The sequence below is a fragment of the Choloepus didactylus genome, chromosome 1 (assembly GCF_015220235.1).
Source record: "Choloepus didactylus isolate mChoDid1 chromosome 1, mChoDid1.pri, whole genome shotgun sequence".
Taxonomy (NCBI): Eukaryota; Metazoa; Chordata; class Mammalia; order Pilosa; family Megalonychidae; genus Choloepus; species Choloepus didactylus.
The window spans coordinates 223,394,415-223,408,012 of NC_051307.1; the positions used below are offsets into that span (position 1 = coordinate 223,394,415).

At 37.0% G+C, this 13,598-nt stretch overlaps 1 protein-coding gene across 2 annotated transcripts in view; it reads right to left on the reverse strand.

Annotated features, from left to right (window-relative positions):
- Positions 1-13,598, reverse strand: part of FRMD4B (FERM domain containing 4B) — a 338,099-nt gene that overhangs the window by 109,453 nt on the left and 215,048 nt on the right. For both annotated transcript variants that reach the window (XM_037800162.1, XM_037800153.1), the window contains one exon: positions 9,091-9,175. In XM_037800162.1, the coding sequence (XP_037656090.1) occupies positions 9,091-9,175 (85 nt within the window). The remainder of the gene's footprint in view (positions 1-9,090; positions 9,176-13,598) is intronic.

A 13,598-nucleotide genomic window follows, 5' to 3' on the forward strand; every position in this document is an offset into this window, starting at 1 on the left:
ACACACTAAACCAGGGTTTGTCAAAACTACTACTGAGGTAGATGTTTTTCTCAGAGAACAAAATTCATTATCACTGATATTTAACTTGGGATTTTAAATACCAGAAGAAGAATAAAGAAACCCTCAGAGCATTTCCAGGTATAAAAAGCCTCAAGCAGTGTTGGCAGGTGACAGGCACCCAAGAAATAATTGCTGAATAAATGTTTTACATATACTTAGCTCTAGCCATGGCTGAATGTGGCCTATACACCATTCACCATTCATTGATGTCATACCCAAAGTCTATCAGAAGTAGTTCTCTGTAAGACAGCTGTTAACTCCTATTTAACCCCTAAGAGAGTAGAGAAAAATCCAATGGACTTTTGATTATTTATTTATTTTTTAATATTAGGCTGGACATGGAATTTTCTTTATGGAATTAATCCCCCTTATTCCTCGATGAAGATTGTAATTAGATTGACTACATTATTGCTAAATGTTACTTAGTAACATCACCTGAAATTGATTTCTTTAGCAATTCAGATGTTCAGTTTCTCAGTGAATTGAGGCATTTTCATGTTTTTATCCCTAGTCAAATTATACATGAGACAAGCCATTTTTGTTTATCCCTTGACTCCTTGGGAAACAAGTGTTGCTTATCAATAATATACATTCATTTACTGAGTTAATCAACAACAATTCATTGAATGCTCAATTTGTGCCAGATTGTGTACATGGGTAGATGCTGGAGTGACATGGTAAACAAGAGCAAAAAATCTTTATCCCTTTTTCAGACTCTCCTGGATGCTAAAACTCAGAAATGAAGGACAGTATTTCTTTCGGCACATTTAAGTGTCACCAGTGACTCATTTTCTGTGCAGTATGGCAATGATATTCACAAAACCATTGGGAAGCGCCCAGGGCTTCAAATGAGACACTCATGAGGCTGAATTTACAGATCTATGCGGAGCTCCAGCAACTATTTGAGCCTTATCTCATGCCATATTTCTTATTCACCAGGCATATGAAAAGACATCATGGCTTTGTCAGTATTTGCAAATAAGAACTCTCTCTTCCTGCTTGTCTGCTTTTGTGCTCCATAGAAGGAAGGAACTGACATTAGGGAACAACTGTCCAGTAGAGAGGAAGAAGTACATGGGGTAGTTAGAGGTGCTCAGCACTATACAAGTAGGAAGAGTATCTTGTGGACAGGGTGGAAGGGAGCCCATTCAACTCTCAGATTGAGCAGTGAGCCCACGAATTAAAAGCAGCTACCAACAATCACTGACTCACTTTTACTGACCAATAATCCACCTATGTGTGTTCTACAGCTGGGGCTATGTTCTCATAAAACTTATTTACTTCTGTGGTTATGATTCAGATGATATTCCTTATGTGGAATGTTCTCATATAATCTTATATCTTAAGAAATTACTTGAAAGCTGCTTTACCAAACAGCTACCTGATCGTATAACTTCCTTGGGATTGTTTGTTACCAGCCATCTGCTTATTAGTTAGATAGAAAATATTCAATATTAGATTTCTATGACTGAATTTTTAAAAACTATGCCAATAATAGTGATCATGTCAAAACTTTATATTATGTAAAAGCTCCAAATTCTTTGACAAGCCACAAAAGACTCCTATTCAAAAACAAGATCCTAGGAACTGACATTCATAAGATGGATTAGCACTTAAAAAGAAAAAAAAAAGAATTCTGCTTTTCACTACTTCCTCAAGACCAACAGAATTTAGCATACAAAGTCAAATGAAAAATATCACCGATTCAAATATGTATCCTAGCCTTCTCTGCATTAGCAACACAGCATACAACTAGTCAAGGAGACTATTTCATTGGACCATGGCCAGTTAGGCAGTGAAAAATATCACAAGGGGTAATTGTATTTCTCCACATAGGAGATGATGGCCAACTGTGGTTGGTTTATGAAATGTTTTCCTGACTCATAAGACACTGCCTTTGCTATACAGGTATCTATTCATCAGTCAACACTTGGAGATCTTAAGGAAGCCCACTGTCTTAGAAAAGAGAGTCTGTAAGGAAGCCGTTCATGCTGGGAACATTTTACTTTCCCTAAAGACTTTACCCTTTCACCTAAAACAAACTTAAAATATACATTATATATATAAAACAATAGTTTTTAAAACACTGACCATCAAGCAATGAAGGACAGTGAATCTTGAATGAGATGAACCGCATGACTGCTCCAACTTACTGCCCTGAGGTTTCCAGGCTGCAGGACAGGGAGACAGAAAAACAGAGCACAGCGAACTCCCTGAATTAAAGGGAGGGTGCTGAGGTGTAGGGGAGACCAAGATGGATAGAATTTGCAGCAGAGCACTAGAGAAGAGAGAGTTGCACAGAGTCAGAACCCTGGTGATCTGTGGAGGGTCTCCTTTGAGTATGTCCCAGAGAACTGATCTTTGTATGTGGGGGAGGAAACTTCCCAAAGCTGGGAAAGACCATCTGAAAGGATGAAGGGAAGAGTGCTTGGTGCTCATAGAGGCCTGGAAACTGTTCCTGCTCCCACCAGCCAGCCTGGAAACGCTCCTAATCTATAGGACTGAGAGTCCTCAGGAAGGTTTTGCCTCAGTGGGGGAATAAATACCTCTAGAATTCTAGAATGGGCACTTCTCTGGTCCTGTCTAATAAGTCATTTCCAAACAACTATAAAGCATCCCAGAACAAAACTTAGGAATATTTATAGGAATAAAAAATAATGCAGCATCCCAAAAAGTAAAATTAACAATATTTTGGATACAATCAAAGATTATCAGCCATGGCAAAGAGGCAGGAAAACATGACCTATAATGAGGAAAAAAATCAACCAAAACCACCCAGAAGGGACAAAGATGTTAGAAGAGGCAGATAAGGATATTAAAATAATGATTATAACTGTGTTTTATATGTTAAAAAAGTTAAGTCACCATATTTTAGATGTAAAAAAGACCCAAACAAAGCTTCTAGAGATCAAAACTCCAACACACTGGATGGGATTAATGGTAGATTGGATTGTAGTAGAAAAGATAAGTGAAATTGAAAGCACAGCAATAGGAACTATTCAAAATAAAACAGAGAAAAAAGAATTAAAAAAAAAAATAAAAGAGCATCACTGAACTGTGGGACAGCTTCAAATGGCCTGATATATGTGCAATTGCAGTCTGCAAAGAAGAGCCTGGGGTGGTTGAAGAAATGATGGCTGAATTTTAAAAATTTGATGAAAACTATAAATCCAGAAATCCAAGCTGCTTAACAAATGCCAATCACAAGAAACATGAAAAAAAGCTACAGCAAGACACATCTTAATCAAATTGCTCCATATAGTGATAAAAGAGAAAATCTTAAAAGCATCCAAAGGAAAAAGATACATTACTTATAGAAGTACAAGGATAAGGATGAGAGCAGATTTTTCATCAGAAACAATGCAAGCAAAAAGGACAGTGAAGTAATACCACTAAAGTACCGGGAAAAAAAAAAAAGAAAAAAGAAAAACTGCCAACCTAAACTTTATACCCGGTGAAATAATTCAAAAAACAAATGCAAAATGAAGATGTTTTTAGATGAGCTGAAAAAATTAATCACCAGAAAACCCACGCTACAGGAAATGCTGAAGGAAGTCCTTTATCAGAAGGAAAATCTTATCAGATAGAAACACAGATCTACCTAAACAAATAGAGCAGTGGAAATAGTAACTACATGGGTAAACAGTTAAGATTTTAAAACATAATTGTTTAAACAAAAATAATAATATCACATACATTTATAACACGTAAAACTAAAATGTATGACACCAAAGGCATAAAGGCTGTGATGGGAGAAATGGAAGTATATTATCATAAGTTTCTTAAATTACATGTGAAGTGATGTCATATCATTTGAAGGCAAACTTGATAAGTTAAAGATAAATATTACAAACCCTAAAGCATCCACTAAAATAACAAAACATAGTTATAGATAATAATCCAGAAAAGAGGGTAAAAAAGAATCATAAAAGTAATACCCAATTAATCCAAAAGTAGGTAGAAAAAATGAACAAAAATATATGGGACAAACAGAAAACAAAGAACAAGATGATAGATCAAGCTAACCAGGCCAATAAACACACTGAATGTAAAAAGTCTAAACACCCCAGTTAAAGGCAGAGGTTATCAGATTGGATTAAAAAAAAGCAAGATCCCACCGTTTGTTGCCTACAAAAAGTGAACTTCAAACAACAGACACAAATAGGTTATAATTAAAAGGATGGAAAACAATATACCATGTTAACACTAATCGAGAAATCTGGAGTGACTATATTAATATCAGACAAAGTAGATTTCAGAACAAGGAATATTATCAAGGACTGAGAAGATCATTTTTTAATGATTAAGATGTTAATTAATCAAAAGGATATAACAATCCTAATTTTATATGCCTTAATAACAGAGTTTCAAAATACATGAAGCAAAAACTGATTGAACTACAGGAAGGAACAGAAAAATCCACAATCATAGCTGGAGATTTCAACTCCCCTCTCTCAATAAATAATAAAACAAGTAGAGAGAAAATCAGCAAGGATATAGATGATTTGGACAACACTATCAACCAAGTTGACCTAATTAACATTTATAGAACATTCTTTCAAATGACAGCAGAATGGGCATTTTTCCCAAGTGCCTGCAGACCATTTACCAAGATAGAGCATATTCTGGGCCATAACACAAGTCTCAAGTCTCAATATATTTAAAATGATTCAAGTCATACAAAATGTGTTCTCTGTTCCTACTACAATGGAATTAAATTGGAAATAAATTTCAGAAAGATCTCCAAAACCCCCCAAATATTTGGAAACCCACTTGCACTCTTCTAAATGACAATGGGCCAAAGAAGATATCAAAAAAGAAATTTGAAAATGTCTTGAACCAAATAAAAATGAAAACGAAACGTATCAGAATTTGTGAGATGCCATTAAAGCAGCACTTAGGGTGAAATTTTATAGCACTAACTGCCTATATTAGAAAAGAAGAAACATCTCAAGTCAGTGATCTCAGCTTCCATCTTAAGAAAGTAGAACAAGAAGAGCAAATTAAACTTTAAAAAAAAAAAAAAGGAGAGGAAAGGAAATAGATCAAAGCAGAAATCATTGAAGTAGAAGATAGAAAAACAATAGAGAAAAATTAATGAAAGAAAACGCTGATTTTTTTTTTTTTTGACAAGCTCAATACAATTGATAACACTCTACCAGAATGATCAGGGAACAAAGAGCCCCAATTATTAATATCAGGAATGAGAGATATAACATTACTATAGATTCTACATACATTAAAAGCATAATAAAGAAACTTATGAACAATTATGCTTATAAATTTGACAACTTCATGAAAGAGATAAATTCCTTGAAAAGAATAAATAACTGAAACTCACTCAAGAAGACACAGATAACCTGAAATAGTCCTATAGCTATTAAAGACATTGAATTTGTAGTTTAAAACATCCTACAAAGGAAACTCCAAGTCCTGGTGGGTTCACTGTGAATCCTACCAAACATGTAAGTAAGAAACAGTCAATTCTGCAAAAATCTTCCCCCCAAAATTGAGAGAATACTTCCCATAACCCTGATACCAAATCCAAATAAAGTCATTAGAAAACTACAGACCACTATCCTTCATGAACAAAAATGCAGAAATTCTAAACATTTTAGCAAATTATATACAATATATTAAAGTGATAATACATAATGACCAAGTAGACGTAATCCCAAAAATACAGTGTTGATGTAACGTTCAAAAATCAATTAATGTAATATGCCATATTAACAAATTTAAACATAAAAACAATATGATCCAACAAATGGGGCTGCGAGAGCTGGATATCCTTATCCAGAAGAATGAAAGAGGATCCCTACCTCACACCCTACATAAAAATTAACTCAAATGGATTAAAGACCTCAATATAAGAGACAGTACCATAAAGCTCCAGAAGACAATGTAGGGAAACATCTTCAAGACCTTGTATTAGGAGGTCACTTCTTAGACCTTACACCCAAAGCACAAGCAACAAAAGAAAAAATAGATAAATGGGAACTCCACAAACTTAAAAACTTCTGTACCTCAAAGGAATTTGTCAAAAAGGTGAAGAGGCAGCTAACTCAATGGGAAAAAATATTTGGAAGCCACATATCTGACAAAAGACTGATATCTTACATATATGAAGAAATCCTACAACTCAACTACAATAGTACAGACAGCCCAATTATAAAATGGGCAAAAGACAGGAAAAGACATTTCTCTGAAGAGGAAATACAAATGGCCAAAAAACACATGAAAAAATATTCATCTTCACCAGCTATTAGGGAGATGCAAATTAAGACCACAATGAGATATTATCTCACACCAATTAGGTTGGCTGCCATTAAACAAACAGGAAACTACAAATGCTGGAGAGGATGTGGAGAAATTGGAACTCTTATTCATTGTTGGTGAGACTGTATAATGGTACAGCCACTCTGGAAGATAGTCTGGCGGTTCCTTAGTAAACTAGACATTGAGTTACCCTTCGATCCAGCGATTGCACTTCTCGGTATATACCCGAAGATCTGAAAGCGGTGACATGAAGAGATATTTGCACACCGATGTTCACAGTGGTATTATTCACAATTGCCAACAGAGGGAGACAATCCAAATGTCCTTCAACAGATGAGCGGATAAACAAAATGTGGTATATACACATGATGGAATACTACATGGCAGTAAGAAGGAACGAGGTCGTGAAACATATGACAACATGGATGAACCTTGAAGACATAGATGCAGAATGAAATAAGCCAGACACAAAAAGAGATATTGTATGTTACCACTAACGTGAACACTGTGAGAAATGCAAAATTAATGGTTTATATTGTGGAATGTAGGGGACCTAGCGATAGACAGCAGTTAGTGAAGGGGGAACAATAATCTAATAAGAACAGATAAGTTATGGAGGGTAAACTAATGTTCTGCGAATGCTCAGGAATGACTGTGGTTTGTTAATTTCTGGGGGGTATGGTAGGAACAAGTGTGCAGAAATGTAGTTATTTTAGGTTATTTGTTTTTCTTATTCCTTTGTAGGGTTATAGCCTGTTTATTTTCTTGGGGTAGGGTAGGAACATGTTGAAATCAATGTAGTTATTTTAGGCTATTTGTTTTTTCTTATTCCCTAGTTTTGGTTTTGTTTGAAATGTTGTTTTTTCATTGTTTTTTAATTTTTTGATAAAGTTAAAAAAAACAATGAATGAGTGTGAAAAAAGTAAATGAACAATGAGGAGGGGAATGGAATATTTTGGATGTTCTTTTTTATTCTAATTTTTATTTTATCTTTTGGAGTAATGAAAATGCTCAAAGATTGATTGTGGTGATGAATACACAACTATATGATGATACTATGAACAACTGTACACTTGGAAGGACTTATGTTATGTGAATCTATCTCAATAAAACTGCATTAAAAAATACAATATGATCACCTCAAGAGATGCAGAAAAAGCATCTTACAAAATCCAACATCCATTCTTGATAAAAACTCTCACCAAACCAGGAACAGGAGGGAATTCCCTCAACCTGATGGTGAAAGAATGAAGGTATTTGTTCTAAGATCAGGAACAAGACAAGGCTGTCATTCTCACCACTTCTTTAAACATTGGACTGGAGGTTCTAGCCAGTGCAATCAAGCAAGAAAAACAAGTAAAAGGCATCCAAATTGGAAAGGAAAAAGTAAAACTATCTTTATTAGGAGATGACATGATCATTTATGAAGAAAAGCGGGTGGAATCTACAAATAAACTACTAGAAGTAAAAAGTGAGTTTAGTACAAGGTTGTAGGATACAAGATCACTTTCTTCCCATTTGCATTGTTTTCGATGAAAAATCTGATGTCATCCTTATACTTGTGCTTCTGTACATAGCATGTCTTCTTTTTTTCTGAATGCTTTTAAGATTTTCTCTTTATCACTACATTGAGCAATTGATTAAGATAGGCCTTGATATATAGCTTTCTTCATGTTTCTTGTGATTGGCATTTTTTAAGCATCTTGGATTTGTAGGTTTATATTTTAATCAAATATGAAAAATTTAGCCATTATTTCCTCAACTCTCCTCCCACTCCTTCGCAGACTCAAGTGCTACAAGCCAGTTGTAGCACTTGAGAAGATCAATGGTCACTAGATTTAAATGCAAATTAAAACCACAATGAACTACCATTACACATCTATTAGAACAGCTAAAATGAAAAAGATTGGCAAGGATATGGAGGACCTCAAACTCTCATATGCTGTTGGTGGGAAAGTAAAATAGTACAAACACTTTGGCAAACAGTTTGGCAGCACCTTAAACAGTTAAACATACATCTACTATACAACTTAGCCATTCTACTCCATGATATTTACCCAAGAGTGAAGAAAGTATATATCCATGCAAAGATTTGTACATGAGAGTTCATAACAGTTTTATTTGTAATACCCCCAAAATGGCACAATCCAAATGTCCAACAAAAAGTGAATGAAAAAACATTTTGAGGGACATCCATATGATGGAATACTACTCAGCAATAAAAGGGAAAGGACTAGTGATACTAACAACATGGGTGACTTTCAAAATAATTACGTTCACTGAAAAAAGCCAGACAAAAAATGATTATGTACTATATGATTCCATTTATATAAAACTCTAGAAAAAGCAACTAATCTAATGCGGGAAAAAGCAGGGATCAAGGGGCAGAGTCTGAACCTAAAAAGTCTGAATTACAGTAAATGTGGGGCATATCCTCTTTGAAAAAAAAACTCTGGCCTGACTTTTCTGAGGTTTCAAGAACAACCCTGATTGATCCATCTTTGCGTCTCTCTGGGTCATTCAGTGTGGAATGTTAGCTACATTTAAATTCATGCAAATTGTGTGTGAACGTGATTCTTCTGCAGAAAGATGCCTTCCCTAATCAGAATTTGGGAAGGGTAGAAACAATCAGAGGAAAAGACTATGGCTTTTGTTCTCAGTTTGAAAATGAAAACACAGGCAAAATTGTTTCCCCCTACAATTCCAGTTCCTCTGGAGTCATTCAATGAACGTAACAAATATGCATCTTACCTTGTACACACAGGACTTTGCATTCAGGAAAAACAGCTCCATGGTGGTTTTATCCTTTAAAAACGATATGCTTTCAATGTAAAACCTGAAAAACAGTACAGAGGTTTGCGTCTTCAGATTTACTTCTCTCAGCATGATTTACTTTCCTTAGTGTTCCCCAAAAGTGGAGACAGAATTTTGAGGAACTAGATTTAAAAAAGAAAATCTACAACACACACACGTTTGTACATATATGTGCACATATACATGTGGGTAAAATCTCTTATGGAAATGTCTTTGTCTGTCAGAAGATGAAATGAAGAGCGACCAAAATGGGTTTCAACTGCAAACACAGATTTATTTTTGTTGCTCATCGTCTGATACAAGTTCTGGGTGCCCACAGGACCGCAGACAGCTTCAAAAGGAAGCCCAGGTGAGCCCAGAGAGTTGAAAGCTGCAGTCTGCTGAGTAAGCACCATGTAACTGAACCCTGAGAAATGCTGGCTGTTCAGTGGTTTTCAGACTCTGGATGGCTTTGAAGACACTATAGCCTACCTCTCGCCCCCAGACACCAAGCGAGTTTCAACTGCACCCTCCTTCTTCTTTCATACTTCCAGGCACCAGGCTTTCCCTTGGAATGAAGCCAAGCTCAATCAGTAGTACTCAATCTTGGTCTTTTCTCATGCAAATCAGTGTATTTTGGGCCTTTCTCCCAGCTCTCCTGTCCTGGGCCTTTGCTTGTTCAATTTGTGAGACCACTAGTGGCAGCTCCCTCTCATTGGATGCTCTGGGCAGTCCCACAGTTGTGGTGGTGGGGGCTGAGTCTAACATCTATTTTCATGATCCCATAATAATGAAGCTCATCTGTAAAGGCAAGTGATGTCTGGTGGGTGAATGGGCAAGCTGTGGTCCAGATGTGTTCCTTCAGGGCTAGAGCCTTGCTTGATGAATAATGCATGAAGCAGCAGAATGCCTCAACACAGCTCACAGCTTCCCTGAAAGAGAACTTGTTTTCAAATTGGAGTCAAGATAAACCAGGGTTAAAGTGGCAAGGTGCACCCATCAGGAGTTCTGCAAAATCATGATAGGCCTTGGGCTCTTGCTGTTTTTGTAAAAATTTTCCTTCAACAAGGATGGGACATCTGATAAATAAAAATACAGTTCAAAAAGTCCATGAATGATAGTATCACTGAGATGGTAAAATTCTAAAAACTCCACCCCAACACTGAATCATCAAGGGAAGTTCCAGAAACAGCATAATAAATCCTTTATATTTTTACTTACAAGGGTTTACTAAGTGGGATTAATGAAGACGGAGGAATGTTAGGTTTGTGAGAAGAAAAAGTTAAGTACTAAGGGAAAAGAGAAAAGTGGGGAGTTGGGGGAAAAGATAGGCTTTGGAATCAGAAAGATTTAGAATCTGGAGTCCCACCTCCAACATTTATTATCTGCACGGCCTTGGGCAAGTTACTTAATTTCTTTGTTTCTTTTCTAAAATAGATGTCATGTTTGTACTTACTTTGTAAGGTTTGCGAAGGATTAGATTAGCAATATATGTAAAGCACTTAATAAACATTAACAATTGTTAATAAAACTCTTTTTTGGAATTAAGAGCTGTGTGTACTGGGGGAAGTTACTTAAGCTTTCTGATTTCAAGATCCCTTATCTAGAAAATGAGGATAATAATGCTTACTTAGTAGGGCTGTTCTGCAATTTAAATGAGATATTATCTATGATGTTCCCAGTGCAGTGTGAGACAGGTGGTAAATATTCAAGAAATTCTGAAACTATTGAGGCTTGACCAACCCTGCATTATATTAAAAAGGCTTAAAGGACATAATGTAACTTGAACCATATTTGAATGTTAGGATGAAGTGAGATTCTATAGAATTACAATCGAGGTGGGGAAAATATTGTAGGTAAACTGTCTTTTTGAGGTAATGTGAAACACATTCACGATTTGGCCTTCACCAAGGCAGAATTTGATGTAGTCTGGGTATTCTCCCATCAGTTTAGTTTCTTCCCCCCTGGCGCCTGTTGGATGGACCCGGGTAGCCTCCTGACACAAAGGCAGCCAGTCAGCAGCCAGCAGCCCATGAGATGGCCGGGAAAGAAAAGGGCTCCACCCAGCAGAGGCTCCTTATATTGGATCGTGAATAGGAAAACCAGTTGCATATGGTCTTTTACAGTGACTGAGAGACAGGTCAAGACGGAAACCTTAGAGGAAGAGACAGGCACTGAGCAGAAGCCATGAGGTAGCAGAAGCCATAAAGGAGAGGGACAAGAGTCAACATCAGGAGGTGATGTGGCAGAGAGCAGGCAAGACAGTGCTGGTGGACACCAAAGCCAGGAGGGCCAGAGGTCAGCTGCAGTATGGCTGAGATGACACGTGTTCCTCAGGTTGCCTTACATCCTGAAGGACTTCCAGTTCCACCAGGTTTCCTGCTTCCTTTGTTTCCCCATGTATTTTAATCCTTGTGAACTAAGATGACATGAGAATGTTTCTAGTCGGTAGGCTACAAGAGCAGTAGCAGTATCCCAGATAACATGGACTGAACTCTCATGTGCTGGGCAATGTGCTAAGCACTTTCCATGTGTTGTGTCATTTAATTCTCACAACAATCCTCATTACCCCCATTTTACAGAAGCAAAAACTGAGTTTTAAAGATCTGTCTACATGTCAGGGCTAAGTCTTGATTTGGGTCTTCTGACTCCAGAGATGATGCTCTTACCCAGACCCTACTCCTGGGCTGCCTCTCCTGCTTAATTCAATCAACCCTGAGAAGTTAAGCCCTTGATAATTATGTGCATCTCAACCATGTTAAAAATAAGCAGAGAAATATGACTACTACAATATTCACCAAAATGTTAACATATGTGGAAGTAGATTTGCTTCAAAAAGCAGAACCAGAACTAGTAGATAAAAAAATATAAGGTGACAGATCTTGGAATGATGTAAGAAACACCTTTTTAAAAAGTTATTGTTTTGAAAACATCATCACAATGAATTTTCATACCAACAAAGTTAACAGTAATTCCTTAATATTATTTAAATTCCAGTCCTAATTCAAATTTTCCCCACCAACTCTGTTCCGGTTTGCTAATGCTACTGTTTTGCAAAACACAAGAAATGGATTTGCTTTTATAAAGGGGGTTTATTTGGTTACAAAGTTACAGTCTTAAGGCCATAAAGTGTCCAAGGTAAGGCATCAACATTTCTTCACTGGAGAAAGGCCACTGGCATCCAGAAAACCTCTGTTAGCCCAGAAGGCACGTTGCTAGTGTCTGCATGCTCCCAGGTTGCATTTCCCAAAATGGTGTTCTCCAAAATGTCAGTGTCACCTTCCAATAGCCGTCTTCAAAATGTGTGTCTCAGCTGCAGCACTGAGTTCCTTCTGTCTGTGCTCTTACATAGGGCTCTAGCAAACTAATCAAGGCCCATGTTGAATGGGTGGGGCCACACTTCCATGGAAACTATCTAATCAGAGTTATCACCTACATTTGGGTGGGTCACATATCCATGGGAACAACCTAATCCAAAGGCTCCGACCTAATCAACACTAATACATCTGCTCCACAAGAATGCATCAAAGATAATGGCATTTTGGGGGCCACAATACATCCAAACCGGTACAATCTCCGAAACTTTTTTTTTTTTTTTTTGATTTAGTGATTGTGTTATTCAATAAATAAAGCTACAGGGGTGCACCACAGGAGTAACATATGCAAAAGTCTTCAGGGTCCCAGACTGGATGGACATGAGTGAAGCCAGCCAGGTGTGGCCTCTGGGGGTTGGCAGAAGCACATTCCTCTATTTGTCTACAGCTGACTATCCAAGGCCTGGGCATGTAACCCAAGCTAGACCAGTCAGATTCCTTTCCTCTGGAATTAAAATTTTTTATACAAATATCATTACTTTCTGCCCCCTAGATCCCTGCAGAAGCCCTGATTCCTTTCTTTTCTGAGGCCTTATTAGCTCAGTTTCCCTTCAATTCTGCTTATGTTAACCACAATAAATTTCTGTTGCTTGCAACCAAAGACCCCAAATTAATAGAGAATTTCCTATGTGCTTGGGACAATACAAAATGCTTGACATGCATCATTTAATTTAATCTTCAGTACTACCAGATACAGTAGGTACAAAATTATAAACCCATTTTACAGATGAGAAAACTGAGACAAAGAGATGTTAAGTCACCTTCTCCAGGTCACATAGCCAGGAAGGGGTGGTGCCATGAATCAAACAAAAGTCTCTCTAATTTCTAAGTTCACATTCCAAACCAATATGATATAATGCTTTCCCACAATAATAATCACAATGAAATATAACAGGGACATGATGCCACCGAAGCCCATGGGAGTAACTTGGCTTATGAATCAAGAGGGAGCATGTTATCAAGCTGAAATCCATAAGATTAAGTGTCACAGGAGAGGGGACATTTGAACTGAGTCTTAAAGAATGCATGAGTTCACCAAGTAATGAAGACAGGACGGGCATTTCAGGGCCAGACCAATACTCTTGCTGGTCT